The sequence below is a fragment of the Eutrigla gurnardus genome (assembly GCF_963514095.1).
Source record: "Eutrigla gurnardus genome assembly, chromosome: 2".
NCBI lineage: Eukaryota > Metazoa > Chordata > Actinopteri > Perciformes > Triglidae > Eutrigla > Eutrigla gurnardus.
Window position 1 is genome coordinate 23,607,101 of NC_139916.1, and position 19,176 is coordinate 23,626,276.

The 19,176-nt window shown below is 41.5% G+C and overlaps 1 protein-coding gene across 9 annotated transcripts in view; it reads left to right on the forward strand.

Annotated features, from left to right (window-relative positions):
• The window catches only part of sox13 (SRY-box transcription factor 13), a gene marked incomplete at its 3' end in the record, with an annotated part of 46,664 nt that overhangs the window by 17,741 nt on the left and 9,747 nt on the right, over positions 1–19,176 (forward strand). For 3 of the 9 annotated variants that reach the window (XM_084039970.1, XM_084039971.1, XM_084039974.1), the window contains exons 2-7: positions 9,532–9,748; positions 9,856–9,958; positions 12,160–12,246; positions 15,435–15,607; positions 16,833–16,901; positions 17,027–17,141. In XM_084039970.1, coding sequence (XP_083896096.1) covers positions 9,533–9,748; positions 9,856–9,958; positions 12,160–12,246; positions 15,435–15,607; positions 16,833–16,901; positions 17,027–17,141 — 763 coding nt within the window. In that variant the 5' untranslated portion in view covers position 9,532. Of the gene's footprint in view, positions 1–9,531; positions 9,749–9,855; positions 9,959–12,159; positions 12,247–15,434; positions 15,608–16,832; positions 16,902–17,026; positions 17,184–19,176 lie in introns of all 9 variants that reach the window. The other 6 variants (XM_084039967.1, XM_084039969.1, XM_084039972.1 and 3 more) reach the window with 4 other exon arrangements.

A 19,176-nucleotide genomic window follows, 5' to 3' on the forward strand; every position in this document is an offset into this window, starting at 1 on the left:
CCGCACTCCCTTTAAGCAATTGATCTACAAGTGTGTGAGTTGGACTCAAATTGTGAATGTGGAGTATATTACTAACATCTCCATGCTCTCTGATATTTTCTGTTTGGTTTTACATATTTTACCAATTTCCTAGTAGGATTGCGAAGTACAACTGTACAACTCTGGGAACTCATAGACATGCAAGATAGAAATGAATCTTGCCTCTAATATTCTCAACAGTGAAAGTTGCACCAATATAGCTTCCATCTCTATTGGAAAACATGTTGCTTGGCGCGATGCTGCATACGGTTTTATCACGTTTGGACAGTATTGGTCTTAATAAAACCACAATAGACTGGATTAGGAATTACTTAAATAATAGATGCCAAAGGGTGCAAATTAAGGGGTATCTTTCAGATGAGCTTATCGTTGAAACAGGTGTGCCACAGGGGTCCATTTTGGGGCCCTTGCTATTCACAATATACATCAACAATCTTAGTGATCACCAATTAGAATCAAACATACATTTAAATGGAGATGATACCCTAATGTATTGTTCTCCTTTCTTTAAAGCTAGTTTTAAATGATAAGATAACAAAATACACCATTTTTTCTAAGAAACGTTAGTGTGGATCCTCTCCACCACCTCTTTACACACTGCATGGTAGATCAATAGAATTAGTCTTCACATACAAATACCTAGGTTTTGTGCTGGAGGAGGACTTATCATTTAAATTACATGTTATGCAATTGCTGACTAAGCTAAGGTTAAAATTGGGGTTTCATTTCAGGAACAGTGCTTGTTTTTCACAGTCAGCCAAAAGAAAGCTACTCTTTTTTTTTTTCTTTTTTTTTTACCTGTTTTGGACTATGGAGATGTGTTTTTATAGACATACTACCAAGGCTCTTCTGCAGTCATTAGACTCTGTTTATCACTCTGCTTTAAGATTTATAACTAATACAAATCATCCCACTCACCACTGCACGCTGTATGAAATGGTTGGTTGGCCCTCACTTCATATAAGAAGCCACAAACATTGGTTAATACTTGTGTTCAAGGCTGTAGTTGGCCAGCTTCCTTTGTACATAACTAGTCTTTTAACAGTCAATAGACAAGAGTATAATCTGCGCTCAAGTAGATATATTCTTTTAAATGTTTCATCAATGAAGACAGAGTCTGGAAAGACTGCTTTTTTTATAGTGCACCAGCTGCTTGGAATGAGATTCAGAGATCACTCAAACTTACCGATTTAATTTCACTGAGTTTAAGTCAAATCTCAGTCAAAAATTCCAAATTGTCTGCTCCTTTGTTTTTATTTATTACCTTGTCTATCCTTATTATGTTAATTGTGTGCTGCTGCCTTGGCCGGGGCTCACTTGTAAAAGAGATATCTATCTCAATGTGATTCTTCTCTGGTTAAGTAAAGGTAAAATAAATAAAGAAATAAAAATAAAACAATGTTGCACAATATGCTCTTGTTCAGAGTTGTGAAAGCCCTGTAATGCTTTGTTCAGACTATGGGCAACAAAGCAACAGACTGCAAGTCATTTTCATTGGAAGCTGCGAAATGAACACTTGTTGCTGCATGATGCACTTCAAATGAAGGTTGAGCTCGCCTCAGCACGGTATAGCATCAACTAATCGTATGTTTTTGACTCACCGTTTCCAGTCCACTTCCTTCAAAAGACATATTCTTGCCGTTCACCAGTTCTCAGGGCAATGTGACATCGTAACTATGTCAACAAGAGCTTGAGCAACACTTTAGCAGCGACTCAGTGACAACCTAGACACGATGGGCCATTTTGTAGCTTTCTCAATCGTAGTGAGAACACAGCATATCACACATGAAACACATCCTTCCATATCTGCATCCAGCTCATGCTAAAGATGCTTCGACGCACATTTGTTGAAAATATTGACGGCAGATTGAGCTTCATCAGTAATATAGCAAAATATAATCACTGGACCAAAGTGAACTTGATGGATCATTTCCTGCTGCTTAATATGAAAACGTCGCGTTTTCCATGTTCCCATTGTGGTGATGTCATAGTGATATCACCACAGAAGCAGCTAATGCAATTGCAGCCAATTAAAGTAAAACAAGCAGGAGAAAGCCATCAGTCAGCATGTACATGGCAAGGACATTTTTTTTTATTTTTGACCAAGAAGAATCACAACCTGCTGAGTCATTTATCAGAAATTGCAGTTCATGACAGCCTAATTGAGCCTCCAACTGGTTCTGGTTTCTTTTTTCTCAAGAAGTAACTGTATTAAGTAAAGATTTTCTACTTCATTAGTCATATAATAATCAGGGTATTGTGCAAACAACTTGGAATTTGGAATTTCACATGCTCTTCTCATGAATAATGATATGAAATGGCAGCGACTATGGAGTCTGATTCTATCTCACTCTGTTTGTCTTGGTGTTGCCGTGACTCTGACCCCCGCGCTCACCAGTCACATTTTCAGGAAACCATAACCGAGGATAAAGCCCACTTTGTTCGAAATGCGGTGAATGCCCTTATCACGCCGCTATCGCACCTGTTAGTTGGATCGGCATCGTGCACGTCGGTCACCTGAAACAGTGAGCTAATTATGCAAATGAAGCCCCTGCATGGTGGGATTTGAAGAGGCTCTTTGTACTCCCCCTCTCAAGAGGAGTGAGGTAGAGGAGGGGGAGGTGGGGTTAGCTGGGTCAGAGGTAACAAAAGAGTAGACAAGACAGGAGTAAGTGGCGAGGGAGAGCCGGTCACTATGACTGGTGTTCAGCTCTGTTCTACCGAGGGAGCGCTGTTGGATCTCCCCAAGTCCAATACATTTCCTTTTTTTTTAAATCTTTTTTTCTTAACGGCAGCTGTTCACAAAGTTTAAGTCGAGCTGAAATGGCATTTCAAGAGTATCTATATATCCTGTATGGTGGCCTATAGGCAGGCAGGACATGAGGTTGGGAGGAATTTGATTGGATTGTTGCAAGGTTTAGCTCAGGACCTTCTCCAGCTCTGTGCAGAGCTGAAGCTGCAGGTTGATTGATGTATGGAATGTCGGCACACATTGCTAAATATGTGCACAATACGACCAGGGATGAGTTCTAAAAAGGTTAAAAAGCTGTTTCCATTTCAAATGGACCTTAACTGGGAAATCCTGCTCACTGTTCTCCGATCTGAGATGTGAGTGGAGGTGCGGCGTCTTTCAGTGATTTTTGGCGTGATGAGTGTGAGGCAGGCCCCATGGGCAGACAGGCACTAGCTGGCATGCTGAGCAGTGAGGATTGTTTGATCAGCCCTGAGCAAATACTGCTAACCGTGAAACATTTCCCCATACATTTGTGTACACGCCGGTTCGCACTTGTCTTAACATGATTGCACGGCAGGTTGGAAACTTGACGTTGCGGAAAAAAAACCTGCATCCGACAATCGGACAATGTATCACAAATGTTTTCTCATTCAATTGCGATGGCACCGGCTGCTGAAATATGCAAATATCAGGGTGTGAGACATTTTGCATGTTGTCTGTGTTGTTTGATAGACTGCCAGCTGACTGAGACATGTTGCGGTTTTCTGCCTTTGATGCGTTCCTACAGGGAACCTTCTGCCATTACAGCTGTCAGTATGGGGGTTGATGACGGGAATGTCGTTATTTGTTTTTCGGCGAGTACAACCTCTTTAGATGTCTAACACTTTATCCTGCTGCTCTTCACCGCCGAGACCGGCTCCTGGCACACTCTCTCTGTCTATTGTGCTATCTCTGCTGTCCCGCCTCCGGGCTCTGGTTGGAAAGCGACGTGGACGATATAAACTCAACAAGCTGCTTCGGTCGGGAGGGGGGGGGGCAAAGAAAACACAGAGAAAGAAGAAGGCAACAAAAGGAAGAAATGAAAAGAAAGGGAGAACAACAGAAGGGATTTGCATTGCCAATCCCCCGGAGGGGAAATGTCAGCCTTTTACGTGTAACAACTTGTTGGGTAACTGAAGGTTTTTGTGTGAAGTGATTGTTGTGTCGTGGGAAGTGTAAGGTTTCTGTTGTTGCCGGTGCTCAAAGGAGAGGATCTGATTTTTATCTGTTCTCTCCGTCCACTGTCATCCTCCTGCCTCCTGCATCACTTCACAGCGGGGGGAGTTAGTTACATAACATAGTAGTCTACATAACCTATACAACATCAATAAGAAGTTGTGGCTATCTTTTTGTTCAGGTTTAAAACTGCAGTTATTAATATTGTAGGCCACTTGAGAGCAACAGAACAAAACTCCAACGCTATAATGAACCTGTTATGGCTAACAGGTTAGCCAGCATTCACGTGTTCAGAAAGACAGCCTTATCATTCACCTTATCATCCGTTGATTTCACCAAGTAATACCTGCTCTCCTGTCAGTTGTGAAGTTAAGCGGCAGAACGGAAATATCTTGTTCTTTTTTTTATCCGTGGGATGGTCTCACTAGCCAAGCGCTAACTTTGTCTGATGGTAGGTCATGTTCGCTGGGTTTATCAGAGCATTTTAGTGGCTAGGATCTGGTAAATGTAGACCTGAAAACCAAAACCACATTGTCACGAGACCTTAGAAAAGCAAGAAAGTCGGTGATGCTTATTTTTGGGTTCGTCACATTTAAGCCACATCAAATGTCGCTGCTTGCAAAAGCAACTAACTTGACTGTATGCCTAAATTAGCCAGTCATAAAAAAAACATTACTTTACATCACATTTACAAACCTTCATCTCTTATGGTTTCCACACTGGGGATCCATAAAGGTGTGTCGTAACTTATTTGTTACCAGTGAACTTTCACTTGTTGCAATTTACGAGCAGCAGGTGCCAATACGACGATGGATGTGTATCGTTGACCACACCCCTTTTTCTGGAACAAACCTTGCGTGATTCCTCAAACAAATGTCTTTGCCTTGGATAGAAGAAAAAAAAATCATCACTCCTGCTTGGGCGGTTTATTCTCTTTAATGTGACAAAAACATAGTTGCAGAAGCCTGAGAGCAGTTTTTGCTCCCATTGTTCTACTTTGTTTAGCTCAACAGCTGCTCTCAGGTCCGTTTTTATTGTCATTCCTTTAGAGGCATGCGGCGAGCGCCTTTAAAAGCTGAACAACACCATAGGTGGCTGGAAAAACGCAGGCTGCAATCAGATAACCCCTAAACGAAGGCGACGCTATGTAAATCATGCAACACGTATGTACTCTATACAAGTACACACGGAAGGTCGGGTTCCACACGGCTGCAGGCAGCTGCACATACGCTTAAGTGTGTTTAAGTAGATCAGACTGATGTGGGGGGCAGCGATAACCTTGACCCGCGGTCCCCATTGTTCTCGCCGGGACACTAACGGAATTGTTTGAGGGGGAGAAAAACAACAAAACATTGTGCACCTTGATGCATTCCTTGCTGTCAGCGGCTGTGTGGATAGCTGAGATACAGGGCATACCTTTGCATTGGGTGACACACAAACACACACACACACACACACACACACACACACACACACACACACACACACAGTCTGTGCAGAGGCTTGTGAAGCCACCTGTGGTTCTCTACCAGACCAGTCCTCTGTGGAACGTGGAGGGGGAACCCAGGAATAACTCGCCGTGGGATAGCACTCAATGTGTTGCCCACCCCCCGCCCCCAACAATCCCCCCACGCTGATGCAGACGGTGGCTGCTGCAGTGTGGGATAAACAGTTTCTCACCTCTCCGTCCTCATTCCTTACCTAATGCTCTACAAAAACCACACACACACACACAACACCTGAAAATAGCAATCACACAGGATTAGGCTGATACGGATCCTTGTGGGCGTGCCGGTGGCTGATGTTGTATTCCAGTGGACTCCACAGATGTCAAGTATCAGCGTTTACTGTAGATTTGTTTGGGAGATTTCAATTTTAGAAACCTGAAAACAAAATTTGTGCCCAAACACACACACACACACCCACACACCCACACACACACACACAAATAACAGAGTGTGGTATCATGTTCCAAGTCAACAGTAGTCAAGCAGGTGGCATCAAATGAGCTGGAGAGCTGTTGTTCCACCCGCTTGCAGCTGTATTTAATGCGCTACCAGGCCTTTTAGTTACCATCAGCTGTGTGAGATGCTTTTATTATGATTCAGAGTTTGAACACACACTCACGTTCACGCACACAACTCGTGTAGTTTTAGAGCTCTGGCAGACAGGTGGCTTTGTGTTGAACGCGCAGTCACAACAGTGTGTTATGTATTTGGCAGGATGCTGGGATTTTTCTTTTTTTCATGTTGCCTGGTTGTAGGCGAGCACGGTGCCAAACCCCATGACGCTGTTAAATGAACGCGGCTCACTTTATTGGTGAAGGTGCACACCTGGTTTCTCTCACCAGAAGGCAACTGGGTGGGAAGTAACACTTAGTGAGTAAAAGTTGATTTGACAACAATGAAGTGTAATATTATCGTTCATTTGAAGGGAAATCATGTTGTGATAGGACAATACCATGTTGCTGTTTTACAAATGTCTGTTGTCTTAATTACTGATTCCAAATTAGATGTAGTGGTCACCACATGTAGATTTGTTTGGGATTTGTTTGTTTGATGTAATTCATGTAATGTCAGGTCCCAAATATCTACTAAGCAAAATCATTCATATATATATATATATATATATATATATATATATATATATATATATAGAGAGAGAGAGAGAGAGAGAGAGAGAGAGAGATGTTTTGATGTGATGAGTGGCTCCATGTTTTATTTGCATATATATTTGTGAGGTGACAGTTTCATGCTACTTTACTGATTGACAGTTGGTGGAGGTACTTTGCATAGCCTACCTTGTTGTTGTCATCTATAGCAGTTATTTACATAAAAACACAAGTCAAATGATAAGGACATAAATTAATGTGTTTTATTCAATATTTGCTTTGATAAAAACAAATCTTGACATGACTAGCTATGTATTATCAGCTGCATAGAGAAAATGTTAGGAAGTTAAACAGGTCATAATTACCTCTCTAATTTGGTATTGCTCAAACAGCTGTATTTATTCTTGTCCCAAACTACATTTTACAAGATTACATTCGAACACATCTTGATAATGTTTAAATTTAACTTGATCAAATTGTCAAGCAAAAAAAAAAAGCAAAAATCATCTCCATCAACTCGTTTGGTGTGAATAAAATCGGCTACAACGTTGTCAGAGGTTAGAAGTTGGCACTTTAGCTACTATGACCGTAATTAAACATAGTAGAAGAAGAAGTAGAGGCTGCAAACAGGTAGCAGTGAGGACAGAAATGCACTGGACACATTTTTCTAAGCCTCTGGGACACAATGAGGGGTGGACTGGTGAGAAACGACCAACGAAAACGCAACGTTTACTTCTGAGGAAACTCTGCACCTTTTTAATTCTCACAAGGTTTTCATCGCAGAAAAACAATAGGTTGATTGTGTTGAGCTGTGTTGACTCACTGGTGGTTCAGTCCCAATTTGTCAACCCGAGCTCTTGTCACTCTTGTTTTGACAAGTCATGGGTGGAGTGGAGAAGATTCCCAGCAGTGACCACAAAGACGTGGAAGGTGAAGCGGCCTCCACAGCCTCGCTTTGTGATCTTTGAACACGCATGCATATGCATCACTGCGGCTCGAAGCCTTGCACCCTGGCAGACAGGTGGCTTTGTTTGGAAACACAGTATGTAGGCTGGGAGAGCTAGATGAAGTGGAGGGGAAGGGGGAGGAGGGGGGTACTAATCGTTATTATGCTTTCCGCAGAACGGTGGCGCTCCGCATTTTTTTGCCGTGTTCCCGAGTTGGTCGGCACATTCCGCTGGCATTGTTATCCGGCCTGTTTCCTGCGGCCGGCGGCTTTTGTCAGCCTCTCCCCCATTGTCCCGGCTTCCTTTGTTCCCCGGCTCCAACAATGGCTTTTTTTTCTGCCTCTTAATATATATGTGCACTTTTTGCCCTTGTGTGTTCTGTTTGTTTTGTTCTGCTGTCTGCTGTGTTTTTCTTTCCTCCTGCTGCAGAGCTGGGAAATAAAACACACACACACACACACACACACACACACACACACACACACACACACACACACACACACACACACACACACACACAAGCCTGAGTTGATATGTTCAAGTTCACTGTGGTTCAAACCCCTCTCACTCAACCTGTCCTCTCTTCCTTTCTCTCCCCTTCTCCCTCACTGAGGCCCTGTCTGTCTCCCTCCCTCCCCTGTAGCCTCCCATTATTCACTGTCACACACACACACACACACACTTAGACAACAAGGCTGTGACTTTAGGTGGCGGCGACACAACCATCCACCTAACCCTTGACCTTGACTTTGGCCTGAAGCAGCGGTTCTCAATCATCATGTGAAATAGACATATCAGACCCCAGAGACTCCCCATGCGAAGATGTTTTGGGTCCTATTTTAACAAACCAATCTGCATCACCTCAACATGAGGCCACACTGTAAGGGGCTAGGAAGCAGTGACAGTGAAATCCATCATTGGAGTCTTATACATTCTGGATGATTTGCAGGACAAAATGATAGAAAAGTGAAATTTAACTGCAGGGATTCTTAAATAGCTGTCAAGTATTTAACTGCAGAGAGAAATGGGTCTTTTTTTCAAATCCTGATGACCTGATGACAAATATGAATTATAACTAAAGAAATAGCCAATCACCTTGGTCAATATAGATGAGTATAAAATTGTGACTTTCATAACTAGCTAAAAATGCCTTGTAACATTAAAGAGACATCTTTTGTGTATTCATCTTTATCATGTTTTAGTAAGAAAATGTCCTATTGTCTCAAAAATCCCCTCTGTGTTTACTTAAATACATACACTTACCATTTCCATGGGACTAATTCCATCACCACAATAATGGAACCAAGTTATACTACTGACCACTCTGCTGCTCCCAGTTTTTCTTCACTGTACTCTTGAATTTCATATCGTGTAATTGCGATAGCTGTCAAGCTACCATCAATGCACAGATGTTAACAGCCTCTCGAACCACCAACAAAACGTTTTCATTCATTCAGATCTCAACATCTACTGGATTTCTGGCCTAAGGTTGGCATTCATTGTCCTCGGAAGATGAATTTTAATAACTTTAATCCCCTGAGTTTTAATCTAGCTCTATTAAAAGGAAATGTTTGCCTTTGGTTTTTAGTGCTAAAATGTTAGCATGCTACACACTGAACTAAGATGGCGAACATGGTAAACATTAAAACTGCTAAACATGAGCATGTTAGCATTGTTATAGCTAGCTGCAGACTCTTAGTCTTGTCCAATTTTCTAAACTTGAGTTCTTCATTTCAGTAAGTAGTTAGAGGTGAAACAGACGGATATACGAAGATGAACATGTTATAAATGATGAGTTTAAAAGTGCTCCACAGTGTTGACGATGGGAAAATATGGATATGGAAGTATACCTTTTGTTATCTTGAGCTCTGCTCTTTTCCTCAATTACACCAACTACCTAATCAAAATTTGCATGGCGAGCATCCAAAACCACACCACACCCAAATGACACCTTGCTTTGTGTGTTGTTTTTTGTCGTCCAATAGAATGGTTGAGCCCAGCCCTCCAGCACTGCACCTCCTGTCTGGTGGGGATGTCAGCATGGCGTGTGTCGGTGTCAAAGTAGAACAGGAGGAGACCGGTGGAGGAGTCAGAGTCATTACCAACGCCGATCCTCTTAAGCGGTCTCCCACGCATGATTGGTCAGGAAATCATCCACTGGAGGCCCGCCAGTTGACCCCACCGCTCTCGCGCTCCCCCTCTGTAAGGATTTTATGAAAGACACAAGAGCAAGAAAATTTAGCGATTTACGTTTTTAGGAAATGTCTGATGCTTTGTCAGATGACGGTCTCTTTCTGTGTTCCTGACAGGAGGGTTCTCCAGGTAAGGAGCTGCCTCACAGGCAAAGCCCCATGGGACTGAAGGAGCCCAGGACACATGAAAGACCAGAAGGACAATCCAACTTCAAGGAAGGTCTGTCTAAACTCTTGTTAACATTCTGCTTTGTAGCGTCTGGCTAAGCGTCAATAGAAGGAGCTGTCGATCGTTGACTTGACTTGAACTACAACTGAAACTGTGCAGGCTTAGCATTGATTCCCCTCACTTTTGTTTATCCAAAAACCTCTTTGAATACTTTGATAAAATCATCCTAACCCAGGAGGATTTAGTAAAAAAAAATTTACTGAGCCGTTTTTAATATACTGTTTTCATGCCTGAATCAGTGAATGATGTCTGAGTGAAAAACACTTTTTGACTAGCCAATTCATTTATGATTCATAATTATGATAAGTGCTTTTTTAAATACAAAAGGATAATTATAGCGTTACCCAGCCGGTTCTAAAAGGTGAAGCCAATGCAGAAGTAGGCCTGAACGATATGTGATATGAGGAAAATGCATGTATTTCCCATGGTAAGCCTGGTTGACTTTAAAACCCGATTTGAGTATGTTAAATAGTAAATGCTGTTTCTAGAGCAGCACAAATTAGCAAAGTCACAACATAAATTCAATAATATCTCACTGGAAACTAAATTGTTAACCAAATTAATCCCATTCCTGACATCAACATGAACATGAACAGACTGAAAACAGTTCAACAACATACAGACAGTTTTGGTTTTAGCTTGTGGGTTACATCTCAAGTATACTTTAAGAATGGTGGCTAACAATTGTAACCCTTTAACAACGTGTTTTCAGTTCATGGAAGTTAGCTGTAACATTTTGGGCACCAACAAATTGGTTGTTCTGTGTCACTTCGGATTCCAAAGATGGTGACGGCCAAAATGCCAAACTCAAGGATTTAAAACGGTAGTCCGTAAAACAGTGGGTCGATGATTACGTCCACTTCTTATACTCCTATACGGCTTTATATTATTTTATTATAGTATTGTTTTTAGACACACAGTCTGAACTACCTTGACACTATTAAATGCATTACTTTACAATTTGGTACACATTCTTGACTTCTGGGATCATTTAGCTCCACCAGCAAGTTGACATTCTTGGTTTTGAATTAAATACACAACTATTGGATGCATTTGTGTGCAATTAGCCACACAGTCCCAAGAACATACATCTGTTGCTTTGTTGCTCCCCTGTAGTGCCATCATGCAAAACTCCAGCTGGACTTTGTGTCTAGTACATGTTGACAACCAATAGAAACCTGAAAATGAGATCCAGGATAAAAAATAAAACATGATTCTCTTTTAACATTTAAAAATGTCCCTTTAAAGTCACAGTATGGACTTTATTCTGTGGGTATAAATGTCCATTTATCTCGTTGTCATATCATTGAGCGCACTATCACTGGATGACAAAGTTGGACATTTTCCCATTCACACATGAGTGAATTGAATATTTAATATGCAGACATTAATCAAATTAATATAAACTGCAGTTGACGCACTTTAAAAAAAGTTTTAGGTTAGTTTGTTTTCTATGGCACTCAATCCCACAAGAGACTGATTTGTATTTGGATCAGCACCTCAACAAGTACTCACCATTCACCTCAATATTGGATTTGTATATGGATTGGTATCAGCGCACCACCACAGTGTGTCTCCTTCCTGCACACACATACACACGTCCATACAATTTTCTCACCGACCAGACTTTGACAACTCCATATCGCATGCGTTTAAGTGCACTACATTCTGCTGCTATTCAGCATTAAACAATGTACTCTGCTGAAAATCGATGCATCGAAGTGACGGTTTGTCTGGCGAAGCGAGGGTGTTGTTTTGGTTCCTGAATGGGTTCGGGGGGATCGGGGTGCTTTTTTTGTGTGTGTTGTTGTCTGATTTCAAATCGCTCACATGTGGAGTAAAAGGCATCTCTCCGAGCCGTTCCCGAGACTCTTTCGCCTTCAAGTCTTTCACCAGCCTGCACTCCTTGCCTTCAATTTCTATCAAATTCACTCCACTAGCTGACCTTGGATTGTTCTCTGTCCAAATATCGATCCACTAAAATGCTCAAAACTTCTCCCGTAGGCACAAACAACCTCTGCCCTTAGGCACTTCAAATGTCTTTTTCAATCAATGCCATTAAGGAAGGCAGAGGACGGGCTGAGAACGTAGCCTGGTGTCAGATGGACTTTATTTGACAGAAAATATTGTTTCACGGCATCTATTGCAGCCCAGTGCGGCTCCGCTGAGTACCTGTTGTGTCCTGTTAACAGTAATGCCTACCATTGAGAAGCTGCTGAATGCTGACTGGAAGGAGAAACTTCTGGATAAAAGCGCCGTGGAGGCAGGACAACTGAAAGGTCAGCTTTCAAACACAACCAACACCTTTATAACATGTATAAACCATTTGCACACCCGTTACTCTTTTATTGTGCAAATATAATATATTTTTTTATATTTGCCATGATCCTCATCTGCTTTGTTAACTGAAAAATGTTAATAACACTTGTTACATATTACAAAAGACACCAGGGTGTGTTCAGTTATTTGGTACACCACTGCTTGGATAATTGGTGGTAATCTGGTGTTTCCTTGTAAAATCAGGGAAAGGTGGGACAAAAGCATAGAAACAAACAAAAGGACACATCTGGTAAGACAGAAGCACAAGGACTTGGCGAGCCAAAATATATAACAAAAAAAAACACTTGCCCAATGTGTTTCCTCCTTCAAGCTTGGGTCCTCTACCAGAGGCCTGGGAGCCTGAGGGTCCTTCAGTATCTTAGCTGTTCCTAGGACTGTACTCTTCTGGATAGAGGTCCTTTATTAGTTGCCCTTGTGCTCAGCGCCTGTTCTTGTGCTGCCATCTTCTCCATATCAGCCACTTCTTCCATCTGTCGGTGGTACATGCCCTGATGGGCGTTGTCCTTCCATGATAGATCCCCTCTTCCTCCTCCTCATCCTCGGGCTTCTTCTGTCTGAGATATTCACTTAGCAGGTCATCACTTGGGGCCATCTTCCTGACGTACTCCTGGATCTTGGTTGTTTCATCCTGGATAATGGCTCTGACGCTTGCTGGTCCTCATCCTCCTTTTTTCCTCTTAGTGTTCAATCTCAGAGTGCTGGACTTGGGGTGAATCCCTCCATGCAGGAGCTTCTTGTCTTGATATCAGTGACCTCTATCTCTTCCTTTGGCCAGGTTATTATACCAACGGCGTATCTGATGACCGGCAGCGTATATGTGTTGAAGTATTTGGCTGTGGCTTACTATCTTCAGCCTCTTCATGGTTTCCATTTGCTTGTGGGACTCCAAAGCATGTGTAACTGTCCTGGACATCTGCTATGTTGCCTTCTGGAAATTCAACCTCTTCAGTGGTGATCATCTTGCCTTTCTTGGATACCATCTGACCATACTTATCTAGCCTAAATGACATTCCAATGTCGTTGCTGTAGATTCTGGTGATGCGGATCATTGAGTCGATTCCTAGCATACAGCTTAATGTGATCAATGTAGAGGAGGTGGCTGCTGGTTACTCCACTTTGGAACCGGTGTCCGTAGCCACCCTTAGCGATGATCAGGTTGTGGGCGTTCAGGCCTATGCAGAACAACATCTCTTTGGTATAGGCTGCACTTGATGGTTATCTTGTGCAATTGGCAGGAGGAGCACTCGTTAATGTTAGCTGTTAGCAACCGGTGGGCAGAAGCACAATCCTGCTTGGCTAAATAACAGTGATAACGGGGATAACAGCTAATGTTAACGGAGGTTGCATTGATCTACATTATGATGCTTTTAAGTTGTGTTCACTAAACATGAGTATTTCATGTAAATCATAACATTATCACAATGTGTCCAAATTAGGGATGAAAATTATTGAGTAATTCATTAATCGATAGTTGTTTCATCTTATCGATCGATGATCGATTAATTGATAAGCGGCAATTCTTCTGAGAAGCTGAATTTCCCTCTGAATAGGTTCTATCTACTGTATACGTAACATAAATTGCTATCTTATGATATAAAGAAAAATGCAAATCATATTTTGAATAATTTCATTTTAATGCATTAACTTGGTGAATTTTGACAACCAAATATGACATATTGTTTCCTGACCAATTTCTTACAAACTGCTGGTTCTGATATAAATGTTGACATACTAAATGGGGTTGAGGAGTTTAAGCATTCAAGAAAAGATGAAAACAAAAATGACTAAAACACAGTGCTGAGCCTATACTATTAGTTTATTATGACTATTATTATTATTATTATTATTATTATTATTATTATTATTATTATTATTATTATTATTATTATTATTCATAATAATAATAATATAAGTGGGTGACTATTCCTCAGCCTTCCTTGGTGTTTTGGTTTTGACTGAAGCCTCGTTCACATACGTCGCCACTCGCCCATCTCTGAGCAACAGGTGTCAATAAACGTGAATGTGTTCTAACGGAATGTGGCCAGGACAGGCGATGCGATGTGGGCGGGGACGAAGGGAAAATAAGTTTTTCTGCGATGCGAGTGAAGCGAGTACCAATCGGGATGTAGAATAGAGATGATTGACAGTTGACGTCAACAGAGAGTTGCCGCTAGTAGTAGCCGCTGGCGGCAGTGAAATTTTTTTGCCAGCGAGTAGAATTCAGCGAGAAAGCGAGTGACGGGCGAGTAGCGATGTATGTGAACGGGGCTATACGCGCCATCAAACTCGCCACCTGAGGGGGGGTCGGCGCGGGGGACGCCTTGCCATGGCAACGGGGGAAAACAGAACGTTGATGAGCCAAACCAGCCGCGAGGATTCCCCCTTATAATAAGCGCTGCGGAAGCGGAATCAAAATAATTTTGGGCGAACATTGAGACTATGGCGGCCTAAATTAGACTATGGCGGTGCGCCATAGTCTCGTCAATGTGTGGGAAACACTGCTCGTTTTGTTGTTGTCGTCAGAGCCCTGCTTCGCTTGTGTTCGCTTATGTGCGTCAAGTATGTCTGGCGTCAAGCGCGCCCTCACGTGGACTGGCGGGGAATTACGGGTTCAAAACGCAATTAATTGCAATTAATTTATTTTAATCGAGTAACTTCTTATCGACAATTAATCGATAATCGATTAATTGTTTGCATCCCTAGTCCAAATGTTATCTTGTGAATCAGGGATTAATAATTAATTCACAAAAAAACAGGGTTCAAACAATTATGAAGGAGTGTGGAATTTCACTGGAATCAAATTGGGTATGGAGCATTGTGGAATTTCACTTGTATTATTATTGACTACTAAATGTGCGGTGTTGTGAACTCCCTCAAAATATTTTTTCTCAGAAAACAGCTGCATAATGTGGATGAAAATGACACTATGAGAGTAGTGGGAGTGAACAGGAAAGTGAGCTGAAACTCACTAACAAGCTCCCTTTCACATTGTCACATTGTCATTTAATACTTTGTTATTGTAAAAATATGGAATGTAACTGCTTTAAAATTGCAATTTGTTACATTGCTTTCACATTGTAAAAATGTACAGAGCCAGTATAAAACCTGACCCCCTGACCCCTCCCAGGTACCCCGGAGGCTCTGGCAGAGAAGGAGCTCCAGTTGTTGATGATGATCAACCAGCTGAGCGGTCTGAGGGAGCAGCTTCTGGGAGCCCACTCTGAGCAGAGGAACATGGCGGCCCTGTTGCTGGAGAAACAGCAGCAGCAGATGGAGCTGGCTCGGCAACAGCAGGAACAGGTACCACTCACTGTGTGTCTACCATTATTCTCATCAAAACATATAAACTGTGTGCATTCCGTCGGTTGTCTGGATGAAAACTACAATGAGCCTGTCTGACCAAACAGACCCAGAAACGTAGGAATCCCCAAAATGTCCCCATGAACTGAAAGTCCTTTTTCTGCGTTCTAGTTTTTATGATCGTTATTTGAGATGATTTGAACACGAGACAACAGCACATAGAATGTAGATAGTGGAGAGGGAGACAGAAAATGCAAGAGAGGTGAGACACCTGTCTGCAAAGTGGAGAGGAAATCTGTGAAGTGACTTTTCTTTTCAGGTTTATTTTTTATTTTTGACTTATTTTATATGTAGAAACCAAAGGGCTCTTTATCGAAAGGTCCCATATACAGAAATCATTGATATAGCAGCAAACAACTATAAGCTATGTGAAGATTTAGTGGAATAATGTCTAGCTAGTAGACAGAGTAGAGAAAGAAGTCACTCTCCCTCTGTGTGTGTTGTTATCTGAGCTTCTCCTTGCTTTGTTGACTTAGCCCGGCTGGATGCACATGCTTTTAGAGCATCTGAGTCACTGGCTAGCCCACAGCCGCCACTCTGCACGGCACTTTTACAACAGTTACAGCTGATAACGCCATCCAACAGCATCATTACATAAATCTCATAGCACCATTAACTTGTTTGTCACCCAAAGACGTCTCCTTATCCCACCCATTTTTTAGACAGTAACAAGGTGAGGTGGATTGGTCAAACTATACAGGACATTAAACCACTAGACCAGTGTTTGAGAGTGTGTGTCTCAAAGTGTTGTCAAGTGATGCTTTGGTGATGTTGATCCTAAACCTGACTAAGTGATTTGTTGTCTAAACCTAATGTTCGTTTTATTGCGTGATGTCGTCTCCATTGACAGAAAGGCAGAAAGATACTTCCAATTGAAATACATTATTTTGAAAGTTGTGCTGACTGACACAAAAGAAATATAAATGTCTGTTTAAAAAAATCTGATTAATTCAGGCATTTCTCAGTATATTTCAATTGTCATTTCAGTATCAGTTAGTTTATGTTTGTGATTATTATGGAAGTATGTAATTGTGATTCACACATTCAGTGAAGTGGTGGGGGCTCAGAATGAGTCCCTGAATGAAGCAGCGATCATGGTCACATACACTGTGTGCACTTGTGTCTATTTTCCTCACACAAATGTGACGTGTCTTGTTGTTCTCAGATCGCCAAGCAGCAGCAGCAGCTGATCCAACAGCAGCACAAGATCAACCTGCTCCAGCAGCAGATCCAGGTCAGCCCGCCTCGTGACCTTCAGTTGCCTTCACATACAGGAGACAGGAGTACTAGCTAAGCGATCGTGATCACTCATGAGGCAAGAACTTTGATGGAAGATGTATTTGTCCTGCCTTGTCCCAGCAGGTGAACATGCCCTACGTGATGATCCCGGCTTTCCATCCCAACGCCCAGTCCCTCTCCGTCACCTCCGACCCCCAGATGACCTTGCCACTGCAACCAATCCCTTGCAAGCCAGGTCAGTCTTCAAGCTGGCAGAGAGGTTCCACCCATGAGCAATGTAAATTTGAATTTACATTTATTCTCGGTATCACAGTTCTATTCAGATGTTCTATGATTCTTGATTAGGAAATGGGGCACTAGATTCAGGCTCTTACTGCAGGACTGTGTGTCTATTGCTATTCAGGTTTCCATACAAATGTAGCACACATTTCTCACAACAATTATAGTTATAGATTATAGATTTACAGTTGTTAATGCACAAGAGTATTGTTAATATGACATATGTCAAAATAAATCCCACACACTCTATATAAAGTATAGACATATTTACATGCACATACTGTACATAATCATCCAGTCTATGTAAATCCATCCAGATCGTATGTCTTTGCACTATTTGTTTTGTTTACAGTTTACAGAACACTTGACTTGTAAAGACTTAGAGGTAATTCTATGTGTTTCATGTAATAATTAACATTAGCTGCAATTGGACGCTCATATTAGCTTCTGGATGGTGTAGCAGAAGTATCGTCTTCACCGTCGTCATCTGGCAAAGCTACATCCAAAATGTAATCTTCTTTATGAAGCAATTCCAAGATAACTCTGTGATCTATGTTATGTGTATAATCAAGGGCTCCTTATTTAAAGGTTCCATATACAGATATCACATTTAAATAGCAGTAAGCAACTATTAGCTTAATGAAGATTTAGTGACTAATGTCGACCTGCAGAGAAAGAAGTCACTCTCCCTCTGTGTGTGTTGTTATCCGAGCTTCTCCTTGATTTAATTGCATTTGAGTTTCTTTAAATCGACAAACTTTATTTCCAATATTGAATTATCAATTTAGAAACATAGGAGATTAGAATTCGAACCACCGGATAAGGAACGAGAAATAAGCAACAACATTCTATCGTCTGTGTTTAATTCACATTATGGTAGTCCTTCAAGGTTTCTCTCCAACTGGAAACATTGGTGGTTTTGTCAGTTCTTTCATAGCCTCACAATCCCTGTTTTTGTTGTTGAAACTTTGTTCTGAAAAGTTGTCCGTGCCAAGTAGCCATCCGTGGTGCAACGCCTTCATTCACTCACCTGTTTCTGAAGAGAAACTTAAGCATATTTATGCACTTCAACTCAAGGCCTACATTAAATGAAATGAAAAGGCATCAGTGAGCTGCAAATTCTTCGGTCGAACAATGTGGTTGATAGTAGCTTTCACACACTTAGGCTTGTACAGTTAGCAGGCTATAGAGGGTACGGCTTAGAAAGCCGCAGCTTTGTTCAGTCTTGCTTTCACGAGTCTTAAAAGCTGTGCTCGTGGGTGACCTTGTCTTCTCTATCTATTCAAACCTAAAAGACACAAGGCCAGTCTTTAAAACATTGTAGGCGGAACTTAAGGATAGACATTCATTTGCTTTCATGAAATGCGTGTGTGTGTGTGTGTGTGTGCTTCAGCATGTTTGTAAAAAAAAATTGCTGAAGGACTGTTGGGTTGGAAGAGGTCAGCTATTGCCAGAGATTTGAGGCTGTTTTTTCCTTGAAGGACTGAATGGACTAACCGACTGTACCATTGCATTTCATCTCTCTATTAGTTTCCTCATTTGCATGCAAGTTCACTATCAACTGGACATTGTATTTTGGGGAATTTCCCTTGAGGCCCAAATGAAATGCCCCTCATATTTGGACATGTATGTTAATGCTATGATGAAGCGTTTTCTTTCCCATAATGGGCTTCACGGCTGTCATTTTCCATTTAATGAGATTCAACATGCAGTTTGCATGCCTCATCCTAAACTTCGTCAGTCTAAAATTGGCATTTGTTTATTAATTTGCAGCGGACCTTACCTGGGTGACGAGCTAACACCCGACATTATAATACAAAGACATAAAACTGCTTTAATCTGATGCTCTGATGAGTAGGTTTGAACATTTCTATTATGAAATGAACATCATTAGGAAAGACAGCATGAGTTAAAGACACATTTTGTAAAAGGAGATTGTTGAAGAGTTGTTGAAAAGAAGTGAGAAATAACATTTCATACATTGAAAAATG